Raw genomic sequence first — 24,622 nt, 5'->3', positions numbered from 1 at the left:
AACAAGTCTAACGATTCAGCAGGCGAGCTGGTGGATAAAACACAGAGGAAATGCAAACAAAGGGTAAAGAAGAGGCTACATTTTCTTTATTCACATTAAAAGTGACAAAGAAACAACTTCTGGTCTGTTATTGGTGGCCCTAGATTACTTTCATGGCTAGTTAGCCTGTGTGTGTCCTCGCTGTTAAGATAATAAATGAAAATAAGAGAGTCCTTTCTCTACAATGTTAGATAAGCATTTTAACCTGCAGTTGCAAGGGCTGGAGCTCTTTACATAAAGTCAAGAATACAGTGTTGTTATCAAGCCTAGAGCATGCTGTACAGATTGTAAAACCACATTTCACAGCGAGGCACATTTTTCATATGTGAAACTGTGCTTTATCCATAAAATTGAATGGATGAGAGCGGTGGGGATTGGAGCAACCTGAAACAAACTTTTGTGGGAAAGTCTGAGGGAGTCAGGGGTTAATGTGCAGAGCCGGGCGTAAACAAGAGGGCCGAGCCCAGCCTGGGGTTCAGTATCAGATAAGAGACAGATTAGGGGAGTGGTCACAGCATACAGACAATACAGGACCTTAGAAAAAAAACTGTGGCTCTTGATAAAGCAGTATGTACAGAAAGCATGTTGAAAAGACAAGCTCATGGGAGAGAGATTATTGCCTTTGAACTGTTTCAGACTAATATAGCATCTTTAGATTATGTTATTGTAATGGGGTGTGTGTATAGCTGACTTAAATTCTAACATCTCAGCAGCAGCAGGCGACAGGAAGCACATACTGAGTAATACTCATCCTGAAAGATTAACTGCTGTTTATGTGCGCAGGATCTAACATTTAAAGTCTGTGCAACAACACTGTGTAAGTGTAAGAAGCTGCAAGGCTTCCCCTTCACTCAATGGTTGCAGTGAGGAAGCAGGGATTGTGCTCAGTGCTCCCACTGCTGGCCAGACACGGTACCGCAAAAACACTCATGCAGGAGCACAGACTGTGTGCAGTTTAACCTCTGGCCACCAGTGGTCATAACGTCATGTATGAAACCTGGTTTGTCCAAATTGAAATCAATGAAGGCAGAGACAGAAAAGAGGCATTTTGGGGTTAGTGTGTATGAGTGGTTAGAAGGTACAGTTCAAGTCAAGAGAGGAGGTGGAGACAGGTGTAAGAAGTGTGTTTCTGTGTGTGCTTTTTGATCTGTGGTCAGCAATGAGGTTAATGGTGTTTGCTGTATTGTCACTTCTTAGTTATTATGTGGCCGTTTGTGTGTTGTAGAAATAGAAGCGGGGCTAAAAAGGCGAGCAGATGTGCTTACAAATGGTTTTCTGTAAGTGGTGGTGAAGGATTGTTTTTGAACCTTGTTTTGGTGCAAACAGAAGCTTGAGGTTCGGGGAGAGGGAGAGGTCAGAGGTCGGGGCGCAGAGGTCCCGTGGAGACTGAGAAAGTCGAGCTCTTTAGAGGCTCTTTCAGAGGAGAGCACCTTTGTTTAACGGGCAGATTTATGTTGGGGAAGCAAGGCAAAGTAAAAAAAAAAAAAAAAAAGAGGGAACAGAAACGTGTCCTTTGCGAAACATAAATATTACCCCTCCTCTTGAGTTTCGTGAGAAAATCCTTATTTTCCTCTTGTGTTTATACAGCTCTAGCTCTCCGGGCTCCCACGTCTCATCATCAGAGGTTTAGGACATATTCTGCGTTCATACATAATGCATCATATAGCGTGTCTTATATAAGGAGAGTTGGAAACGATTCACTCCCACACCTCATATCTCAGAGCAGAAACGCGGCAGCCCAGCGGAGGTTCAGCCTACACGGAAAACAGCCAACATACACTTTTAAAAGAATCACAAGCACCCTGTAACCGCACACAGACAAAGGACAACATCTTAAAAAACCCAAAGGCCCACGTGCGAGAATCTGTACTGTAATGTAATATATGCAAAGGGACAGCTGCCAAACAAAGACTTAAATAAACACACACGGGGATGGGAAATGTCAGATGGCTGTCGAGCATGAAGCTCAGGTGGGATCAGAGGGGGGAGGGGGAAGCACCTCGGCAGTTTCTCATTTACAGGGAATAAGGAAGAGCTTTGTGTTGACAGGAACGCAGAAGGTCACTTCGATTAAAAAAAAAAAGGGGACAAACCCAGAGAGGAGTCATGTCACGGCGCTTATGTTTAGATTAATGTGTGTGAGTGGTTGCAAGAGATTAGAAATACAAATGTGAAAGTGAAAGTTTTTGTTTAGTTTGTTGGACAACTGAATGATTTGAGTGTGCAGGTAAGTAGGGATGAAAGAACCAAAATGTTAGTCATTTGAAGAGGACAAGGAGGGAAAAGAACATTACATTTTTGTCAGATTGATGCTAGTTAATCTTGCATCTTTAAATTCAATCGTTCACACTCTCTCCTTTAACCATTTTTCTTATTTGTGACACATAAATTATGTCACAACTCAAATGCCACTTTGGAAAACGACCATACTCCTATTCAAAAAGGACAATCTTTCCCGTATAGATGGCATAAATACAGCTTCAAAAATCTCCTCAGTAGCACATCACCTGATCATGCTGCTGCTTATATAAACAGAATGCAATTAGCAAATAGACAAAACCCTTGTAAGCATTAAATAAGCTGCATTACCACAGCACAGCTCCAAACGCAAGCAAATACTGTACATAATGTAAAACAGAGCACACGTGCTGATTTACATAAGACAATGGCGCCCTCTGGCGGTGAAGTTAAAAAACGGCGGTGATCAAAACAATAGACGTTGCAACAGAGTCTTACACAATATGACAGTAAAATACAACATCAAAGCAAGTCAAGACAATTACAAAGCTGCCTGCTATGAGAAATGTACTCAATTATATCCAACATTTTGTTGGTAAATCATATCTTAATGGAATGAAATGACAGAAATAGAGACACACTGTAGTTGCTGCATATATTGAGATGAGATGAGATGAGATGAGATGAGATGAGATGAGATTCAACTTCATTGTCATTACACATATACAAGTATAGAGTAACGAAATGAGGTTTGGCATCTCACCAGAAGTGCAAATAAGCAGAAAGTGCAAGAGTCTGTGCTATGTACAGTAATTGCAAAATTTACAGATGTAGCCAGAAAAAGTGAATTATGAGGTAAATCTGGATGGCTGGATTAATGGGATGCAATAAATATAAATAAATGCTATAAATAAGTAATGCTATATGTTATAAGTGTGTTCTTAGGATTATATTATATATTCTATCCAATCTAGGATTTGATGTCTAGATAATGGACTGAAACAAAACAAGAATTCTATTTAATTTTGAACTACGTGTCCATAATGTGCACAGCAGCATATTCTTCCTTTTAGAGATAGAGATTATAGTTCCCATTTCAAATCAGATACTGTGTCTGAAGTGTTTGTTGTATGTACAGTACTTACAGAAAACATACTTCTCTTTATTTGTTTTACCTGAATACAAATTAATGCATAGGTAAACTGACTGGATTGCCGAGATTTGTGTAACTTGGAAAAGTACCACCTCAAGTCATTTCTGTGGCGCCAGTGGACTAGTGGTTAGTGTGTGTTGTGAGGGCGTAGTTCTTCAAGCAGGCGGCGGCCCGGGTTCAAACGGACCGGAGGCTCCTCACTCTCTCTCTCTCTCAGGTTTCTAACTCTGTCCTCTATCCTGTCTCTGAGCTAAAAGGTGAAAAAAAGCCCAGAAATAAACTTCAAAAAAAAAAAAAAAGATAGGTATTTTCTTTGTCACTTTCGATTGAAAACGACAAATAAAGTCCGACTCCCGTCACAGAAACTGCTGATTATGTTTAAGAAGTGTGAAGTCAGTCAACCACTTGTTGCAGATGGGCTACAGTGTAAAAGCTAACTGAAGATGACAGTTGGCATGTTAATGGTTAACACCAAGGTGCAGCTATTTGCATATCATACATAAACTGCACACAATTATTAAATAAACATTCCCACTAGATGTAAAAAAAACCTTTTTTTTAATTCACAAACGAATTACTCACAATTCCACTTCTTTTAAGAAAATTATATTATTGTTACATTGTCTTAAATTAGGGTCTTTTTTTTTTAATAGTTCGACCCTCCTCTAAACAAGTATTTACACATTTCACAGTGAATTTGGTATTTTTTGGTTACAATATCATGAAAAGATGCATAATCAAACCCTGTTAATAATAATAATAATAATAATATTTTTAAAATCAACACCTCTGAAGGGAAGAAAATAAATCACCAAGTCTTAATATACATGAACGAGTTAATAAGATTAAGGCAGGGAAGAGATGATGAAGATTTTTGTCAGATTCGACGTCCACTTCCATCGATAACAGTGCAATAATGCAGCTCTATCATAGGCAAGTCAGCGGGCCTTACAGGTAGAAAGTGTGACAGCATGCAAGTAATCAGAGATGAGTACCTTTAAATAAGGGCTCTCTACCAACGTATCCCAACTACAAGCCCGGATAATAAGCATCTACGGTATGTCATGGGGTCCAAAAAGGAGGGAGAGGTGCTAGAAAAGTCCAATCTTGACGTTGTTCACGCCTCCCTTTCTTCTGACAGATGTTCTCACGCTTCAATCTGAATAAAAGGCTTGGGGGATGAAAGCTGTAAAATGACCTTACTCCGCCCGACCAGCCTGAGGAAGTTGCACAGGGGACAGGAATGTCAGGAGAAGAAGTCGAGGATCCGGTTAGATCTGCCTCTGAGGCACGCAGCCCTCCATCTCCAACACTTCGGGCCATCCCTCGAATTTGTTTGTATCCGGGCTGTTCTTGATATGCTGAGGAGTTAAACACAAGGCACATATTTACTCATCACGTAATATAAACCCATCTGGTCTGCAGGAGTGGTCACATGACACACTTATGACAGAGGAGAATGAACACTAGTCGGGTTGGGCTGTTCAGAGCTCTGATAAGCTGTCCTAACAATGACATCACCATCAGGAAGATTAAACACAAACGACGAGAACACTGTCCTTCAAGTTTGCTTGGACAAACCCCTCAGATGTATTAAAAACCCACAAGGTGTGCAAGCACCTTTGCCAACAAGTGTTTCACCCTTCATTGTTAAACATTGACAAGAATTCCATTGAAGACTTAGTATCAGTAGCTGTATCTCATTGAGCTGGGAAATGAATCCCAATTTAAGCCCTATTGTGATAGGAGCATTAACACTAAACACATCGCAACAGTCTGAATTCATCATGATAAATAAGATCAATTATATCTGAAACAAGCGATGCTTTGTCACTCAGCATGTGTTCATCTCACCTACTGCATGGAGACATAGGTTTATTGATGCAGTCAGGTGAATCTTTAATAGCGCTCAGCTAACCTCACGTTAATTCATGCAAATGGAAAAAAAAAAAGAAGCCTTCAGGGTTTATTTTGCCTCCAGTAGGGACATGTTGCTAAGAGATCTTTTCTCTAACATGAACAGTAGCAGATACACATCAAAGCTTTGAGATAAAGCTAATATGCACTCTTTGATTTTTGTTAATCACACTTTATATCGATATTTCTAAACAACATTCGAGACACAATAGATGCTTCTCTGAGGTACTGGCTCGCTTTAGTTCTGGTCTATTTTTGTACATAAGATCAAAGCAACGTTTGCAACCATGAGGTTAAGAAGACATACGAGTAAGATATTGAATTCTACTCGGCATCATTGATTCTATTCAGGTGACGACTCTTAAGAGTTTAAACAGCACCCTCCCACCCAAACACCCCCCTGTAATGTTTAAACCGGAGCTTTTCTAAAGCCTGCTTGAACCTTAACACAACACACCTTTCTAATTCCCTTTCACTCACTGAATAATGCACACTGCAGATCTAACTAGACACAATATCACATTTCATATGTCCAATATCCTCTAACTTGGAAGCCTTTCCTACAGGCCTAACCTAAGCATACACACGTTTATTCTCTGTGTTTGAACTCATCAAACAGGTCAGACATAAATGAAGATGAAATTGTCTGATTAGAGTAAAAAGCTCCCGATGAAATACGTTTCTTTGGCTGTTATTTTTGCCTCTGCTAATATTTTGTGGATTTGAAACGGGAACACTGTTGTTGCCGATTCTGAACGGTTTGCATCTGTGAATGTGAGACAATAGAAACATTTGATCTGTGGGTTTTTGTTACCTGCTCAAATGGACTCTTGGTCTTGATTCCTTTCCCTCCCACAAAGACCCAGTTATCCCGGAAGCCCAAATTATTCACGGCCGTGCTTCCCAGTTCAGCAACAAGCTTCCTGGCTTCATCGTTGAGTCTGCAGAACAAAGAGGTCTTATTTCACAGACGCGCCAAACGTTTATCGATCAAAATGATATCACTCGGCATAAAATAATAACAAGAAGAGTTCATACTTTGTTGCAGGATCGTCGAAGGAGGCCATCATCACGACTGTTCCTTCCTCGATTTCCTTCAGGAATTTAATGAAGGGAGCCACATCTGAACAAGACGACACATGAGTTAACACAAACTTTGCATGAAATGGGTTTTTCTTTTTAAATTTGCAAATAAAAAGGCTGTGACACATTCTCACCTCCTGCCCACATGTCAAAATTGTCAGTCTTTAAAAGCTCTCCAGTTACCCCTGCAGAGCGACAAAGAGTCAGAATTAAAACTTTTTACTCCTTCAAAGTTATTAACACATTTCTTTCCCCACAGGGATTACATTTGTGCAATTCATTATTTTTAAAACAGCTCAAATTTTAAAATAATGAGGCGTATGATGCGTTTGGTTTTTTATTGAAAGGCTCCGTATAATGTAGCGCTTAAGAGTGAAACGCAGTCCATTTATTACTTTCATCGAGTTTAGCCTAATTAACTGAGCAAACAGACTTTAAGGTGTTAACGTTACCATTAATCAGGGCAATGTTGATTCCTCTGCCTACGTTGTTCTTCACTCCGCTCATGATTCTAAAACAAACAAAAGGAGGACAACAAGAACGTTTCCATGTGTACATCATATGGACTCAAATGTGAAGACATTTCCTGTTGACTTTATAAACAAAACAACAATACTTTATTTGTATTTCCACTAATAAAAGCAAACAGACAAATAAGAGTTAAAGATTAGAAATAAAAGTACAATCAAATGAATTAAAGACATCAGCACTTTTCTAGTCTTCTCTACCGCTGAGCCACAGCCGCTCCACAATGGAAGTCAGCCGCTTTAAAACCGATGGTGACAGCAGAGAGCAAACACTAATTACTTGCGATGCTCCTCAAGACTGAGAAGATAAAACACACAAAAGGCAACATGTTGACCGAACAGTGTTTGCTTAAATTCAGATCGACTGTTTGCCTCCGTGTCTCTGAATGATTTAAGATGTCTTTTTTTACTCACAGTTTGTCCTCCAGGCAGAATCTGGGCCCGACCACGCTGGCTGCTCCGCTCGCCATCTTGAAGGCAAAGTGTCCACTCGGACATGATTTGGACAGCCCACATTTGTACTTGACTGGTTTTAATGCTGTGAATAGAAAAATCTATTTACACCTTAAGAAACAGGGAGGGATAATCAGGGAACATGTGATGCCTTCACATACCCCCATAAGCAAATAGGTGCCGACTTAGAACAAATTTCAGCAGTCCCTTTGTATTACAAGGAACCTATGAGTACTCTAAAAACCTAATGTAAACAACACACCTATGAAACCCCTTTCTAATAGCTTTGTAGATTTAGCACATGACACACATCTTTACCATTCTTGTGTTGACCCGTTTAAGAGAGATTTATAAAAAAGGAGAAACATGTATTGAAACAGAGCGGCAATTGAGGAAATTATTAAACAGTGAAATGATGATGATTTAAGGATACTCACAGGCTTCATTCACTAGCATACTTCTTGCTGAAATTTGAAAAAGAGAGTTTCAGTTACAACATCGTGAAAAGTAATGAGAATGCAAAGTGAGGCTTCAACCTGAGTGCTTCAATAAAAGAAAAACATTCTTCTGGTGTTGGGAAATACTTTCCAATTTAGCTTTACTAAATAAGTCTCATGATTCCTCTACAGATACGCATACAGATAACATTCTTCCATGAACTGCTCAGGGCAAATAGCCCTCTAGTTGTGGAAGGAGTTTCATCTTGTTAGAATAACACCGGTAACACTCACAGATGACGTTGCTCAGCTTGAAATCCACGTTTATTTCCAGGAGTTGAAAAGCCAGAAAGACTGCTAGGAGGAATGCAAAGATGAGCGCGGCAAACTTCAGAATACCTGAGTGGGTGAGATTTACAAAAGACAAAATAAAATAAAGAGAACAAACAAGGACACCTGCCCATTTAGGACATTTCAAAACGTGACGCATTCTGTAGATTTCCAATTTCCAAAAATTATAACATTGCTTTACCTGGGAAAAGATAGACAGATAGATAGATAGATAGATAGATAGACAGATAGATAGATAGATAGATAGACAGATAGATAGATAGATAGATAGATAAACAGATACATAGATAGATAGACAGATAGACAGACAGATAGATAGACACTTTATTGATTCCGAGGGAAATTCAAAGCATCCAGTAGCAGGTTACAAAGACGTACATGACATGAAACATTTGTAACATGCATATATATTAACCTGAAGAAAGATTTAAAGAATACCTCTAGATGAATCAAACTTAAACTGTGCTATTAAAAATAGATTTATACAAGAAATGTACATAACCCGTGCAGGGATTAAAAACATATGTGTAATTTAAAGCAAGAACCTATAAACAGTTGAGGGAAATAAATCTGTAATTAGACCTGAATATAAAGGCAGGCAGTGCAAACACTAAATTAAAGGTGCTGTTTAACTATTTAAGTAAACTGAGGTGACTCTTGGGACAGATGGGAAGTGGGAAAAAAGTAAGATTTAGTCCCAAGTGTGCTGCTGTCCTTCTCTCTGCCACTGAAAATTAACTAACCAAAAAAAATAACACATATTAAAAGCTCATGAACTCAGAAAAGTCGGGACACTGGGGTCAAGCGAGGAGCACTTGAACGCAGCACACGCACAATAAAGCCTGAAGGGGAGTGTAAACATTAGGGGGTACACTTACCGCCAGCCCTGACCATCTTTACGACACCCCTGTCACTTTTTTTCCACAGCTAACAACCTGTGTGGAGATAAAACAAACAACTTACTACACATACCTCGGAGGCTAAATCGTTAAAAAAAAAAAAGGCGCACTCGTATCATCTTCAGCCTTCAAAACGTCGTCACGTCCATTCGTCGGGTTACTTCCTCATATCTGACTAGGTTTACTGACCTGCACCGAAACTGCAGCGGCAATTCAGAGGTAGTTCTCTTAATTTGAGAGCAGCTTTAGATACATGGTGTTAATTCACGTTTTTTTTTACGCCACACTTACCTGTTCAACTGCCACAGCAACCCCCGAGCCTGGTGTGTTTTCTGCCACCATAAACTGGGCAGTGGTGATTCGTGTAAAAGGCAGTGACAGCCGAGCTTGTACGCGAAATACGCGAAGGTAAGATGCTCCACTCTGTTGGAAAAACCGAAGACGAAATTGCGAGCCGAGACGAAACCGGAAAGAACCACATTTCAGATACTGTTCAAACTTCAAAGTATTTTAATGAGCAGACATTTCCGATTTTCAAAGAATAATAAAAAAAAAAACGATTATGCATACATGGATTCTTTGTTTTCACAAACTGGTTTTGACTGTGTTTTCGTTAAAGAAATTAAAAACTTTTCATTCAACAGATTCATTCACGAAACTCAATCCTTTTCCGTGAGTTTTATAGTACTGTATTACTTTTGCAGTTTGTAGTCAATTTATTAATCTTAAATTTACAGTTGCCAACTTGCCTGACATACATCTTAAAAACTTAACAGTAAGTAAGTGAAGCAGTGGCACATTTTTTAAAGATTTTTTAAAAAAAATTTAAGAGTTGGACATCATGTTAATATTCTATCTTTGTTTCTGTCCCACCAACATCCTCGTTTTCTTCTTCTTCCCTAATTCTTTTAAAACAGACACGGCACGTCACAGCGCCACCGGTCTTCTTATGGACAGATGCTTAAAAAAAAGTTCATAGTGGATTGAAACCAAAGATTATTTTAAAATATAAATTACACAATTGAAATCATACACAATGTGGTCATTTTCAGCTTTTTAACAAACTGCACTAGTTCAGGTTTGTCTTGTTTTCACATTGAACAGAAAGTAAAAAAAAATATATAGTGGTACAACACAGACTAGACTTAAAACACACTGTACAAATCAAAGAGTTAGCTATGTAAAGCCATGACTTGAAGTAAGCTCAATAAATTAAGACATTCTGTTATGTGTCAATCAAATTCTCAAGAAAGCAACTCCCATGAAAATATCAGGGATACGTCTAACAAGTTCGTTTAAAGCACAACTGGTTTCAATTTGAATTTATTTCATCCATCACATGGTGTTTTGTGTCATTGGAGGAGATCCTGTCCAGAGAAAGGAGAAGAAAGAAGCAAATGCACATGAGAAATCAAACCAGATGAAACATTTTGTAAAGTCAAAGGAGTAAAGAGCGCTACATCAATCTTAGCCTACATCGTCTGAGTCCTGGTGGCAGGTGGTGCCATTACTGCTGATGGCACTCTGAAGATCTGCTGTGATGGCGTTTTCATCATCCTGAATCTGAAGGTTGGAGAAACGATACGCTGGTACCCTGTACATGGAGATGTAAACCGCAGGGATTATAACCACACTCACACTTGGGCAATTGACCTCTGGCGTCATGCTGTTATATTATCATTCTTCTGTGTTCCAGGTTGTAAGTCATATGACTTTCTCTGGATCTCACCGATACTTTTCAACTCAATGCTTTTTGTCTTGAGATAAAATTAATTATGAATTGGTGCTATACAAATAAAAACGGATTGCTTCTTAGTTGATCTGGGGTTAAATAATGCTATATTTCAAGGTATAACAACATCTTTGATAACACGTTAAAAAGTGTAAAATAACTAAATTTAAAAGTGTCTGAATGCTAATAAGATAAGATAAGATAAGAGAATCCTTTATTTATCCCACAATGGGGGAATTTACATTGTTACAGCAGCAAAGAGCAAAGGTTGCAGACAAAAAGTGAATAAAAAAAAAGAAAAATGAAGAATGTACAAAAAAATAGATCAGCTATTGACAAAAATGTAGTCCGTAATATTCCGTGTAACACAGACAGACAGATTTAATATTATAACAGCTCTGTTTAACTCACCTGTTTCTGTACACCACCCTCTTGACAGCCAGGACAGCAGAAACAATAGCGATCAGGACAATTGCTCCGGCTCCTGCACACACTAGGATCAACACCAGCCGCTCTCGCTGTAAAACAAATCAGGCATTTCTAAAAAACAAAAAAAATTAAAAAAAACATTTGATGATACTGACAAATCCATTTTAGAGCAGCAATACTGACCGGTGTGTCAAAGTGTGTGATTGGAGATGAGGACCTGGTAGGTGGACCAGGACTGGGTTGAACCCCACACGGTCTGATTACTGTCTGCTCGGCGAGCTGAGGCGAGAATCCCCCCTCACATCTGTCACTAGGGACCTTACGGTAACTACAAACATAGATGTGAGTGTGTGAGTATTAGAACAGAGGGTGTATTTCTTAGGTTTAAAAAAAAAAAGAAGGTGTATCATCATTACCCTGCTGTGAAAAGCTCGTCCTCCTCTCCATTCAGACAGAGCTCCAAGGTTTTATTTGGAGCGCTCGATTGTCTCACACACTCGGAGGTGTTCACATGTCGATAGTAGCCATAGTCGCTGTTGAAAAGGACAGGGGTAATTTAAGGTTAGAAAATCTGTCTTGGAAGTCCCTTTAATGTTTCAAATCAAGCGACATACCATAAGTAATCTTCTCTGGTGCACAAACAGGGGCTTTGCTTCTTGCTCACCACAAAGCCTTTCCCGTTTCTGCACACCGATTGTTTCTTCAGCCTCCTGTACGTCTCTTTGACGCCCAACACGCAGCCGTTTCTCTCCACGTCTCCTCCGTCTGTAGAATGAGCCAACCACTTCTCGTAGTCCTGGTCATTACCTTTACATGAAATGATGATCAACGAGAAAACAATCGTAACAGACAAAGGAACCTTTTAGATGGCTTTCCAATTGGTTAACAAATGTAACACAAATTTCACTTTTCAAGAGTGTAGCCACCATCCACAAAAACAATCATGGAGCAAAAAAGCTCCAGCTGTGTTTAAGAGATTTCATGTACTGCAAATAGTGCTTATGAACATATGGTTTAAGCTGACAGAATAAAACTACAAGTACCAAAAAACAATGTTCTACTCCAAAATCTCAAAAGACAACCACTTTTTTTTTTAACCACAAAGTAAAACTCTGTAGCTAAAAAAAAAAAACAATTTGATACCCCTGAAATATTTGACTCAAAAATCCAAAATAAAGAAACAAAAATCAAGCAAATTAAATAATCTTCAGGTATAAATATTACAATAAACACTGTGGAAAACAAACTTTTTCCATGCCCTTTGAAACAAGTTTAAAAAAAAGCCAATGGAATTGAATGAACCACAAATCTAATGTACCAAATGTGAAACAAATAAATAAAAATAAAAATTTGGCCCAAAGTCTTGTCTTCCTGTTGGATCTGCTTACTCAATATATAAAGTCCATTTAGGAAATATGTCTTCAAGGCCTTTAGAAGAGGATATATAAAAGAAAAACAACAAATATTACACAAGCTTAAGTTTTAACAGTAAAATATTGAAACGTTTGACACACTAGAGCCTGTTGGAACATTTGTCTTGTCACTTTGGTAAAATGTAAATGAAATTAAAAAAAGAGGAACATATTCCCTGAGCAAAGTCATGGGTTCTTAGAATGTGACGTTCATGGCTGGGTTAGTATCTGTAACAGGAAACATGGAATGGTGGTAATATTCCCTTCAGGGGTCAAGTGAGCCTGTGAAAGAACAGATATTTGTCGTAGATATAGAAACAGCATCTTGACTCACATTGTCTTGTAATGAGGCTCTGGAAGTCGATGGTGATGGTGACCCACATGGGCTGGCCGTCTTCTTCCGGTCTGAAGCCCCACACGCTGACATTCATGGCCTTGGTCCCCGGCTCTGATGCCAGACCCGCGAAGAAGAACGGCTGCTCGGTGAAGTTGTACGACTTCCAGCACTGGCCCTCGTCTGTGGAGAACCTGGCACAAAAAAAGTTTAGTATTTTGCGCAGCTTTTTTTTTCTGTTGACAGATTAAGGGCCTCCATTGTTTTCTGTAAGTACAAATATTTGCTCAGTACTTGATAGTCTTGACTTGTCCTTCATGCTGGGCCTCCACAGCCACAATGAGACCCCCAGAGTCCAGTATGCTGTAGTGGTGGGTCCCCCTCAGCGTCCCCCTCCAGTTATAACCCCCGTCTGAGGAGACAAACACATCTGGATGCTGCGAAGATGACAGAGAGTCACCAACCGTACCTGGAGAAGAGGGAGAAAGTCTAAATGCATCTTAAAGTCATCTTGATGTGAGATATAAGAAGAGGGAATGAAGATTAAAAGAAATGGTGCATTGCTCTTATGTTACCATGTGCGATCACCAGACCGATAGCAGTGGGCTCAGACAGAGCTAACATGGGAACAATGCGGTTGTTGCGACTGTGCTCTCCATGAATATGAAGGTTACACTGAGGAACACATACAAACAAAGCACTTCAGTGACTTGTAAAACTCAACATATTTCTAATATGCACATGCAGACTGAGGCATGACCTACATTCTTCACTTGCTGTCCACATTCCACATTGTCAGGTTTGTCAAGTTGTCTCCATGTTCGTCCTCTGTTGAAGGAAATGACGGATCTGATACGGCCATCTGCAAGAAAACATCAATATATTCATGCTTTAGCACTTCAGGAAGTAGCGCTGTAAAAAAAAACGACATTAACAGATAAATACAGCTGTTGAAGAAACCTTATGTCATGTACAATATGACCTTTCTTAACCTGCATAGGGTTAAGAGGCAAGGCTGGCATTGTTTTTTTTTTTTTTCTCCATATTGTCTTCTAAACAACAACAAGATGTTAGTCCACCTCTTGATGCCACTGGAGAGCTAAAACTTCAAAAACATCTCCCAAATGTTTAAAGGCTTTCTCATTTCCATAGAACGTATAAAACATGGAGGTAGTCTCAGTGACATCACTGGTTTCTGAAGAGGCGTTTTGAAGCCCAACGACGGCCACTTGACTGAGAGGTGGATCTGAGGCAAGCCTTAAGCCTCAAGACGATCAACCGTGTTCCCAATTATGGATGTTTATGTCACACTCTAATCCAAAAAGTCTTCATTTAGAGAAATGAAGCTATAAATGCTTTTTACTATAAAAGCACTCAGGTTGCAACTCGTACCCTCGTCCAGTTTGTTTGTGAGGTAGACTCCTCTCAGGGAAGTGATGTTGGTGAAGTCGCTTTTCCTCTGCCCGTCAAATAGATGGCGCTCCAGGGATTTGGAGAACAAGATGCCCCGGTCGTCTGACGTGTACATGGTCCCAAAGAAGGTGTCTGAGGAGAGACGGAGGGAGACTTTCAAACAGGCTTTTTTTATTTGTTAGTCAGAGTGAATAAAAACTCCACTCTAATGTATGTAGAGGACATTCTGTAGTCGATACTGTATTCATTCACAGCTCATTGGCAGCGTCTATCTCACAGATTGCCGTTGCCAAAATCTCAACACGTTTGATTGTAATCCGGCAGATGTTTCAACTGACAAAGGTTGTAAAAAAAACGATGATAGAGTCACTCAGTAATCGCCATCGCTTTGAAAAAGAATTGTCACCTGGGAGCTTTTGTTGTCACGCTGACACAATCCTTTCAACATCAGCATCATCTCATCAAGTCACCATCAATCATATTTAAAGTGTGTGAGGCTCACACACACACACACACACTCACACACTCACACACGTCAGCTAAAACCATGAAGGACAAGCTCAGCGTAGCTAGATGACGGACAGGGTTACCTTTCCAGTCTGCGTGTGTGTGCGTGTGTGTGTGTGTGTGTGTGTGTGTGTGTGTGTGTGTGTGTGTGTGTGTGTGTGTGTGTGTGTGTGTGTGTGTGTGTGTGTGTGTGTGTGTGTGTGTTTGTTACACCCTGATCCCGAGATACGTCTGTCAGCTTTTGCAGTGTAAACTAAATCTCCTTCCCTCCAAGCTAACAAAAGATAAAGCCCCTTTACCCCCATATCTACCCCTCTTTATCTGAGAAGCACAGAAGTCCCCATCAGCTAACTGAGCACGGAGAGAAATCGAATTATAACGTCAGGAAACAGGAAATAAAGACGTGCATGAGAAAGAGTGAGAGAGAAGATGACAGGAAGAAAAGAAAAAAGAAAGAACAAAGATTTGCGAGCGCAAACACACGCTCACTATGATGGAATGATTTGTCAGCAACTCTGAGAACTTGTGAAACCAGTCCGGCCTTTGCCAGCCAGCTTTTCCATTACAACAAAAGAAGCTGGGAGCCGTCAATTCTGCTTTGTTTTCCCTTCAAAGTCTGCTTCACTATGAATGTGTGTCAAGGATTGTTTTTAAGTGTTTTTTTCTGTGTGTGTTACCTCCGGGGTTGTCCACATGCATGAAGAGCATTTCTTCATCGCCGTCCAGGATGGAGTAAAACTACAAAAACACCCCGCATATCAAGAGAGAGAGAGAGAGATAGAGAGAGAGAGAGAGAGAGAGAGAGAGAGAGAGAGAGAGAGAGAGAGAGAGAGAGAGAGAGAGAGAGAGAGAAATTAGATATGGGTGAGAAAATCTGGGATTGCAATAAAAAAAAAAAACACAACAATATTGTGATGACTAATTTCATCTTTGCAATAATGCTCGTCTAATCGCCGTGAGAGAGAGTGTGTGTGTGTTTGTGCTGTCAACAAGATACAATGGGTGTGTAAGTGTAAATGTCTGCGGGGGGGGTTTTCCCCCTCCAGACAAAATGTGTTACGTTGGTGTTGAAAAAATAAGCATGGTCATTGATGTTTTTCCTTTGACTTCAATAAAATGTATCTCTGTGTGTTTTCACTTAAAGCTCCAGTTAATGTTTTTAAACTGGTTATGAAATAGACTGAAAGCAAGAGTAATGCCTCTTTATGAACTACAAAAGCAAACAAGACCATCAGCGACACCATCGATCATTCCTGTGTAGTTATTTTTAAGTGTACATAACAGCTGGCGGGGGTAGGTGTCAGACGAAGGGAGTTATGAGAAAGCCTTTGTTTACATTTTTCTAAAGCAAATATTCTCAGTGAGTGTAAAGATTCACTGTTAAAAGAGAAGTTGAGATTGTTTGTTTTTCTAATACTCCATGCTTGTACATTTAGAAGACAATAAGCAAGGAAATGAGTCTTGTCTAATGTTGATATCATTCATATATGATGCTTATATTTATATTAATGATAGATACAAAGTACAGATATTCTTATCCTCTGAAAGTGTTTTGCACATTCCTCCTCGCTGTTAAAATGTTTATATTTCTCTTTTCTTACATTTTTATTGGGCATTCCTTTTTGTGTTTTTTTTTGGACTTGTGCAGCACTTATTTGTTCTTCTACTTCTCTGTGGCTACGTTTATCATCAGGCACCACGACACCAGTGCAAACTCCTCGTTCATAAAACCTTACTCAGCGTTAAACTTGATTCTGCTCCTGTCTTCACTAAGTCGTCTGACGGTAATGGTCTCGTTTCTCACCTGCTCTGTTGAGGCCGAAGGCAGCAGCGCTCGGCTGAAGGTGTCTCCCTGGTCTGAAGAGAAGTACATGACCCGTGGGGATCTCTGGGCGTTAAAATAAAACATCAAAGTGTCAAAACGTAATACCCCAACAATAAAACAGAACAGAGTATGGTGATATTTCCACTCATATAAACGTCTTACAGGATCTTCCATCACAGAGAAGAAGAGAAACGCTCCGATGTAGCCGAAGCTGAAGATGTCCTCGTGGATGGTGGTGAAGGTTTTCCCCAGATCCGTCGTCCTCTTCAGAACCAAATCCCCTCGCTCCTCCGCGTCAACTAAGGCGCCGGGAAGAGGAAAGAAGTCAAAGATGGAAGACGCCCACCCAAAAGACACTCTTTTGAGCTCTCGTGAGGTTGTCGAGCTTCGATGGGAAAATTGAGGCAAGCAAGAATACACCTTGAATCTCTCGCTCTTTAATTGGAGCTTCTAAGCTCAAACTTTTCATGTACTCCATGCGCAGTCAAAAGCACTTCATTCAGCTCTACTACAACAGCCATTGAATAGCCCAGAAATGTTGTTTATCTTGCAATCCTCATCATCTTGCAGTCTTGTATTAATTTGATATTGTGTGTACAGTAACAACACTTGTAGCAGTCTATGCTTTTATTGTTGTTTTTTTTGCGACCTCACTGCCAGACAGGATCTTTTGTTTTGGGATGATAAAGATCTGAACCAAACAGAAAAAAGTACTATAAAGTTGTGTTTATGTGTTTTTTTTAATTTTAGATATGATAATATTAGAGTTAGCCCTGTGAGTGAGTAACGAACAGTCCAGGGTATAACCCGCCTCTCGCCCAATGACAGCTGGGATCGGCTCCAGCCCCCCGGGGTTTGACTGATTGTCATATTTCTTTTACAGTTTGAGTATTTAAAAAAAACTGCATTTCATCTCACAACAGAATCATGTTACAGATTAAACATCAGGGTTTTGGTGTCATGGCTCATCTAGTTGTACTTTTTACACTCAACAAATGATGGCTCTCAAGAGTTCTTAGACTCTTAGGGGTATCACATTTTTCTAAGCTTCTTACCTGCTTCTGTTCGACTGAAGCTGAAGAACAAATTAACGCCGGCCCCCCTGATGAAAAGAGAAAGTAACACCAGAAATGGCTCAACAATTTCCATAGGAACGGTTTCCTAACAGTGCCTTTCTGCTCCAGAACATTCTGCATATTTTATACATTTATTTAAACAAATTTTCAAAATAAGACTCGTGTTTTCTGTTATTGAGTCTGAGTGGTTTAGTTTCCTGTTTTTACTCACCATGAGAAAGAATGCACTCCATCGTGAACTTTTGTCCACTTGGCGCCAAAGTCCAGAGAGAGCCACAGTCCGCCCTGCGAGTCCAGAGGGAACAGAAGAAGTGTTTACCTTTATTTCAAGGTGTGTGCTCAATGTGTGTGTGTGTGTGTGTGTGTGTGTGTGTGTGTGTGTGTGTGTGTGTGTTTCTGAATGTGTGTGAGTACAAGTTTTACTCCAGAGTTTTACACAGAGTGAGGGAGGCATCCAGGACTTTGAAAATTGAAATAAGAATAAATGAGAGAAACAGAATTTAGAGGACAGAAAGTGACGCACATCGATGCTGAGGGCCACAAGGTAGTACGGGTTTAGGAAGTGGTACGTGATTGGCTGAGCCAGGTGGAAGGGCAGTTGGATGAACTTGAAGGTGGCGCCAGCATCCCTTGAGGTCAAGATTATCCCGCCTCGGTGGTCCACCACTGGAATGTCTGCCGTCAGAATCACCTGTCAGTCAAAATCAAATTAAGAAATGTGTTCATAAATATGTTAAAAAAGAAAGTGACGCTTTATATTTGGCATCAATGCTTTTGTTTAGCATGTTAGGCAAACCACAAAGTGAGGACAAGAGAAAGTGGTTTGAAAGTGCAGTTGTGTCACAAACTGATTAGACAGCAAAAGAAGTGTAAGACGTGTTCACACTTTTTTCTGAGGTGAAGGAAGTGAAGGAGCAACAAAGTTTCTCCAACCACCAGCTGTAACCGCTTACACACCGGACAAACATCCCCGTGTGCGATCACACAGTTAACCTACAGAGCTTCCTGGTCCAACGTTGACTCCGAACTCTTCCTTGATGAAGGTGTTGTTGATCCGGTCGGAAATGTCATGGAAGGATTTTCCATAATCGGTACTGAGGAGGGAGAAAAAAGAAAAGTTGTGACACCATTTCTTGAGTTCTATTCCGGTTGGGAAGGATGCTAAAACGTACCTTCGATAAAGTCTTGAGGAGCCTCCTTCTAGGAAGGTGTCTATAGGGGCACTGATTGTTGAGAGGACCAGGACGACCTGAAGAACGAAGCAATTGTGACTGAAATTCAGAAATATGAAAGCATCCATTTCTGGTTCCCCCTACATTGTTATTGTTGTTTTGGAGTTGTTTCTGTGAAGTATACTCACTCCTGTGCCATCTCCAACCCATGTAAGAATGACATATGATCCGTCATCACCGTTAAACCCGGTCTGAGAGAAAGAGACAAGAGCTACTCACAAATGTAACAGCCTCACCTCTACAGGTCAACAACTTAGTCGCACAATTTCACTTTTTGTCAAAGCCGATGATAAGCAAGGTAGTCTAAATGAGGCGGATAAATATGATTCTAAATGTTTGACGGTTGGTTAAATAGGCACAACAATTAACATAGATGCCATTTAATATCATATTGATGCTTAAAATGAGTTTTTGGGTCATGATTCCATTTGCTTCTGTTACAGTTCCCCTTGTTTGTTGTATTTTTGAAAGAAGAACATCACCTGGAATAAGCATGTTAAAGTTTACAAAAAGCAGATTAAGCAGGAACAAATGTATCTTCCTCTCCAGAACAAACAAACAAGTTGAATCTGTTTTCACATTCTTTTTTTCATATTCAGATAAACTCCTAACTTTAGCTTTCTGCAGGTCACCTGATTTTTCTTTTCGACATTGGTCCATGCCTTTTAACCAAACCCTTCCCCACATTCAGAACAAAGCACTCAAACACACCTCACCTCGTGCGTGTTATCATCCAGAATCGTGTGCTCGGCGTGGGTGAGGGGAGTCCGGCAGGAGGTGAAAGGGGGTCCGTGAGAAGGTCTGGAGGCACCTGCTGAACTGCTGATGCTGGTTTCCCTCCTTGGACGTGTGCGCGCTTGGCCCTGACTCCCATCCTGCTGAGTCCGACGGAAAGTCACCGTCCTCCCCCAGCTCTGACTGCTCCCGTCTTCAGCACCCAGAAGAAGAACGCACAGCCCACCGAGGACCACCAGTCTCCAGATCATTATCCGTGAGGAACTCTGAAGAATCTCACTAAAGAATATGAGCTCCAGAGGATTACTGCCGATACTGACTCGGTTAACAGTGTTGCGCTAAAGTCAAGTGGGGGGGGGGCGTTCTCGGACGCGTCATTAACATAAAAAGTGCTGCGTGATGCGGTGCGTGTTTCTGCCCGCATGCAGGTGACCTGAGCTGCAAGGAGCATTTACATCTCAGGTGAATCTGATGAAAACACACCCATGTGGTGTGCGTGGGATTCAGTTCAATTCGAGATACGTTCCGAAGATGAGGTGGAACAAAAGAAGTCGTTAATGGAGAAGTTCGTTGTGTTGTTTTCCTCGCTTTTAACTTTGTGGTTGGCACAAACTAAACAAACGTCACAGTCGAGTTTCACCTGTAAGGCTTCCAGGTGATCGAGCATGTCTTCAAGACAGGTGCCAACGTGCACCAGCAAAGGTTATGTGCTTTTACGCACAACACAATTCTGTATAACATGAACGCAAGAGGACGACATGTAATCACCTTTGTGTTTCCAACTAGAACGCCTCACGCCTTGACAGAGCTCCAAAGTGGTTTTGCGATGTATCTAGATTAATTAAATCACACGTATGTAGTTAGTACAGCTGAACGCAAGAGGGCGCCATTCACACTTCTTATATACAACGAACCGTCTTTATTGACAAATTTAATATATACAAAAAAAATGTATACAAACTCTGAAAGAGGATGAACATACAACAGAAAAATACACAGGAGCAAGTTCATTCAAACATAAATCAAGACTAACTCTAACTCTAACTAACTCTGGGAACTTAGTATGCAGCCCTCTGTGGTAATCATAGAAAAACCTAGATTTCAGGATAGTACCAAAACTGTGGTTATCACTCCCGCAGAGCAGTCAGCTGGATCACTCAGTGACTCTCCTGTGTGCACAGCTGCACATAAGAGGACGTTAGGTTTGGCAAATATCAGTCAAAGAAAATAAACGAGGCAGGCTGAAATAAACACAATAACAAGGAATAAACGCAGTACAAATAAATGCAATACATTAAATTCATAAAAAATAAATACCAGAGATAAAATAGAAAATGTCTTTATTGACAAATTTAATATATACAAAAAAAATGTATACAAACTCTGAAAGAGGATGAACATACAACAGAAAAATACACAGGAACAAGTTCATTCAAACATAAATCAAGACTAGGGGGGATTATACATAAAAAGAAATAAATAAAAATCAAACTTTTCCAAAAGTAAACATCAGGCAAATGTAAGCAGACAACAAACTGGAGCAAGGACAAAAAAATTCAACAAGGGCCAGAAATCAAAACAACAAGAATTTCGATAAGTCAGCACTAATCTTTCTCTCAATCCTGCTAGATTTCATTTTTTTCAGAGAAAAGAAAAAATATTTGAAATAATTTAAAAACCAGTCAAAGGAGGGTTTGCTGTTTCTCCACTCACTGCAGTGAATATGATATTTACTCATGAGTAAAATAACATTTACCATGACAGTAATTGAAAGGTTTAAATTATCCATAAAATAGAGAATACTATAAGTATCAAAAGATGGAATATCATTCATTTTTAGCGACAACCAACTTCTAATGTTGACCCAAAATCTTTAAGACACAGGACAGAATACAAACAAGTGCTCTAAAGTCTCTTCAGATTCACCACAGAAAGCACAAGGGTTTTCACAAAATTGAACCATTTTTTGAGAAATGCAGCAGTGGGATAAATCTGGTGAATTATTTTAAAATGGGTTTCTTTCACTTTCTTTCACAGGCATCTTCATATATTTAGAATGTGCTTTAGTCAGAACAGAAAGCTCAATTAACTCTGGGAACTTAGTATGCAGCCCTCTGTGGTAATCATGGAAAAACCTAGATTTCAGGATAGTACCAAAACTGTGGTTATCACTCCCGCAGAGCAGTCAGCTGGATCACTGAGTGACTCTCCTGTGTGCACAGCTGCACATAAGAGGACGTTAGGTTTGGCAAATATCAGTCAAAGTCAGTCACAATAACAAGGAATAAACGCAGTACAAATAAATGCAATACATTAAATTCATAAAAAATAAATACCAGAGATAAAATAGAAAATAAATGGATAAAACAAATGAAAACAATACATAAAAAAATGCATATGCAGCTCTTGTTTTGAATTTTCGTACCTCCAGACCCACATGTAAGAAGAGATAATTTACTAAAATGGTCAGATTATTTTTTAAACTTAATTGTTTATAGAGTATTTGGCAAAGCTACCCTCTCAGGATTGGAGAAGGTTATGTACCTGCAGTCTTTCTTCTCTTTCCCTGCACTGGATCCAAACCCTGAACCTTCTCTTTGTCAGGCAGCAGTCCTTACCACTACACCAAGTCGCTGCCTATCAGAGCCTGCTTTCTTATATATTATATATATACATATTTCAAAGTCAGAAAGCGAGAACATTCCAGCTCCACTAGGAAGGACCTGGCCTGGGGGTCAAACCCAGAACCTGCTGACTGTAAGGCGGCAGTGCTAATCACAACACTAACAAACAAGACTGGAGATGCTTGCCTGTGCAGGTTTTTGGACTTTCCAGTATATTTACAGTAGGTAGATCAAAACTGTGGTCAATGTGAACCGGTAGAAAAAAAGCCAGAACACTCTGGCTCCACATGGGATTTGATCCCAGAACCCTCTTGGCTGGTTGTTAGCTGTTAGGCAGATGTGATCACCAGCACACTAGTGCGCTACCTTGCTACTCAGGACATGTATATGTTCTGTACAGCTGAGCGGCTCCTCATGCTCACTTGTTTGTTGAAATAGGAAATCAAATCACATATTTATTTTTCTGATGCAATTTTCTTGCATCAGATAAGCAGAAAAATAAATGCTCAGAGCCACAGCTATGATGTAAAAAAAAAAAAAAGTGGAACTAGCTCAGATCTAATCTCATGACCTTAAAGAGATAAAGACTGTGGTCACGCGAACAACAGGGTCGCATAACCTCTGACTCTGGTCAAAGGGTGTTTCTGGTGCTGAATGAGGAATGAATTCCTACATCTATTTCCCACAACTTTCAATGACTTCTGCTTTTCTTCTTTTTTTTTTGTGTGTGTGTGGACATAATGTGTTTCCGGAATCAAGAAACAATGTGCACACTCAAGATTAGTTCATAAGTGATCCCCTGTCATGATTTGGTCTTTTTGAGTTTAGTTTTTCAGTGTTTAGTGTTTCTTCATGTTCTCGTGTGTTTCGTTCATTCTTGAGTTCTGTGTGTCTTCAGTGTTTCATGTATTTATTTTGTAGTTGTCCTCAGTGTTTCTTGTCTTGTGTTCATTGCTTCCTCTGTGTGTTTCCCTCCAGTGTTGGTTGCCCTCATTGTCTTCACCTGTGTCGTTAGTCTCACCTGTGTCTGATTACCCTTTGTTTATTTAGTCTCTGTGTTTCTTCCTTTCTGTGTTAGTCCATTGTATGTATGCTGTATGTTGTATGCTGTATGCTGTATGCTGTATGTTGTATGCTGTATGTTGTATGTTGTATGCTGTATGCTGTATGCTGTATGCTGTATGCTGTATGCTGTATGTTGTATGCTGTATGTTGTATGCTGTATGTTGTATGTTGTATGCTGTATGCTGTATGCTGTATGCTGTATGCTGTATGTTGTATGTTGTATGCTGTATGCTGTATGTTGTATGCTGTATGTTGTATGTTGTTGGAATGTCAATTTTGCTCGTGCTCCGCTGTGGCTCTCTGTTTTTGATCCCTGTGTTTTTTGTTGAACTTTGGAAATTAAGTTTTGTTGCCTTTGGCCTTCTTGTTTAATTAAATATTTTTGGTTTCTGCACTTGAGTCCACCTCCCTTGTTTTACACACCGAAACCGTAACATCCCCACCACCCAGGTAACGGACTGTTTACATGGCTACCCTCTGGCCGGCGCCTTCGACACATCAAGGCAAACTCAGGAAGAGCTTCTTTCCTCAGGCTGTCCGGACTGTTAACTCCACTCTCCTCAGTTAAAAAACAAAACAGAACTGTGATGATCCACACACACCACACAATCCAATCTGCACATCGCACTTTGACACCCTGGACACTTTACACACTGACACCTTACACTGTTTACATTATTCTATATTTTGTACATTCAAATAATTATTTTTTTATTTTTTACATTATATTCTATTTTACTGTATATATGTGTATTAGTAATTTGAGTGTTTATAGCATGGCCTTGTGGAACAGTCCTTACATTTCACTGCACATCTGTATGAGCATGTGACAAATAAAAATCTTGAATCTTGAATCTATTAGAACACAGAAAAAATGCCAGGATGTTGGCATAGAATGGGAAAAATACAACGTATACAACTCGAAGAAAGACTGGAGAACTACAAACTCTGAGGTCAACAAACGAGTCCTACCGGCTAACAAGCTAGAGGCATTTTTCAGTTGAAGTTTTTCTGAGTTTGACTGTAGTTTTCTGGCCTGCCTTTGCTCTGCTGAGTCATGGTCCTCTATCAAAGAGAAGCCTGAAAGAGAACTTCTTTTAACCAACATTCTCTTAAGGTTGCTGCCAGGTCAGGCCTTGGC

The 24,622-nt window shown here is 40.0% G+C and overlaps 2 protein-coding genes across 2 annotated transcripts; both read right to left on the bottom strand.

Moving 5' to 3' along the window:
* Positions 1 to 3,971: 3,971 nt before the first annotated feature.
* fam3c (FAM3 metabolism regulating signaling molecule C) lies at positions 3,972 to 9,517 on the bottom strand. Its single transcript, XM_020647700.3, has 10 exons — positions 9,389 to 9,517; positions 9,077 to 9,133; positions 8,142 to 8,246; positions 7,848 to 7,874; positions 7,372 to 7,495; positions 6,883 to 6,941; positions 6,565 to 6,615; positions 6,386 to 6,470; positions 6,162 to 6,288; positions 3,972 to 4,791 (listed from the first exon to the last, which is right to left on the bottom strand). Exons 2-10 carry the CDS (start codon positions 9,090 to 9,092, stop codon positions 4,702 to 4,704), a joined length of 684 nt encoding a protein of 227 aa, XP_020503356.1. The 5' UTR covers positions 9,093 to 9,133; positions 9,389 to 9,517; the 3' UTR covers positions 3,972 to 4,701.
* A 404-nt stretch (positions 9,518 to 9,921) lies between these two features.
* Positions 9,922 to 20,143, bottom strand: si:dkey-159a18.1 (sortilin). Its single transcript, XM_020647738.3, has 21 exons — positions 19,774 to 20,143; positions 19,186 to 19,248; positions 18,998 to 19,074; positions 18,823 to 18,919; positions 18,349 to 18,516; positions 18,037 to 18,110; positions 17,805 to 17,851; positions 16,912 to 17,048; positions 16,729 to 16,812; positions 15,602 to 15,662; positions 14,397 to 14,549; positions 13,769 to 13,866; positions 13,580 to 13,679; positions 13,299 to 13,473; positions 13,005 to 13,198; positions 11,873 to 12,065; positions 11,675 to 11,791; positions 11,442 to 11,586; positions 11,241 to 11,347; positions 10,574 to 10,691; positions 9,922 to 10,464 (listed from the first exon to the last, which is right to left on the bottom strand). Exons 1-21 carry the CDS (start codon positions 20,041 to 20,043, stop codon positions 10,450 to 10,452), a joined length of 2,493 nt encoding a protein of 830 aa, XP_020503394.2. The 5' UTR covers positions 20,044 to 20,143; the 3' UTR covers positions 9,922 to 10,449.
* Positions 20,144 to 24,622: the final 4,479 nt, after the last annotated feature.

The sequence above is a fragment of the Labrus bergylta genome, chromosome 23, assembly GCF_963930695.1.
Source record: "Labrus bergylta chromosome 23, fLabBer1.1, whole genome shotgun sequence".
Taxonomy (NCBI): domain Eukaryota; kingdom Metazoa; phylum Chordata; class Actinopteri; order Labriformes; family Labridae; genus Labrus; species Labrus bergylta.
This window is presented reverse-complemented; position numbering and strand designations above follow the sequence as displayed.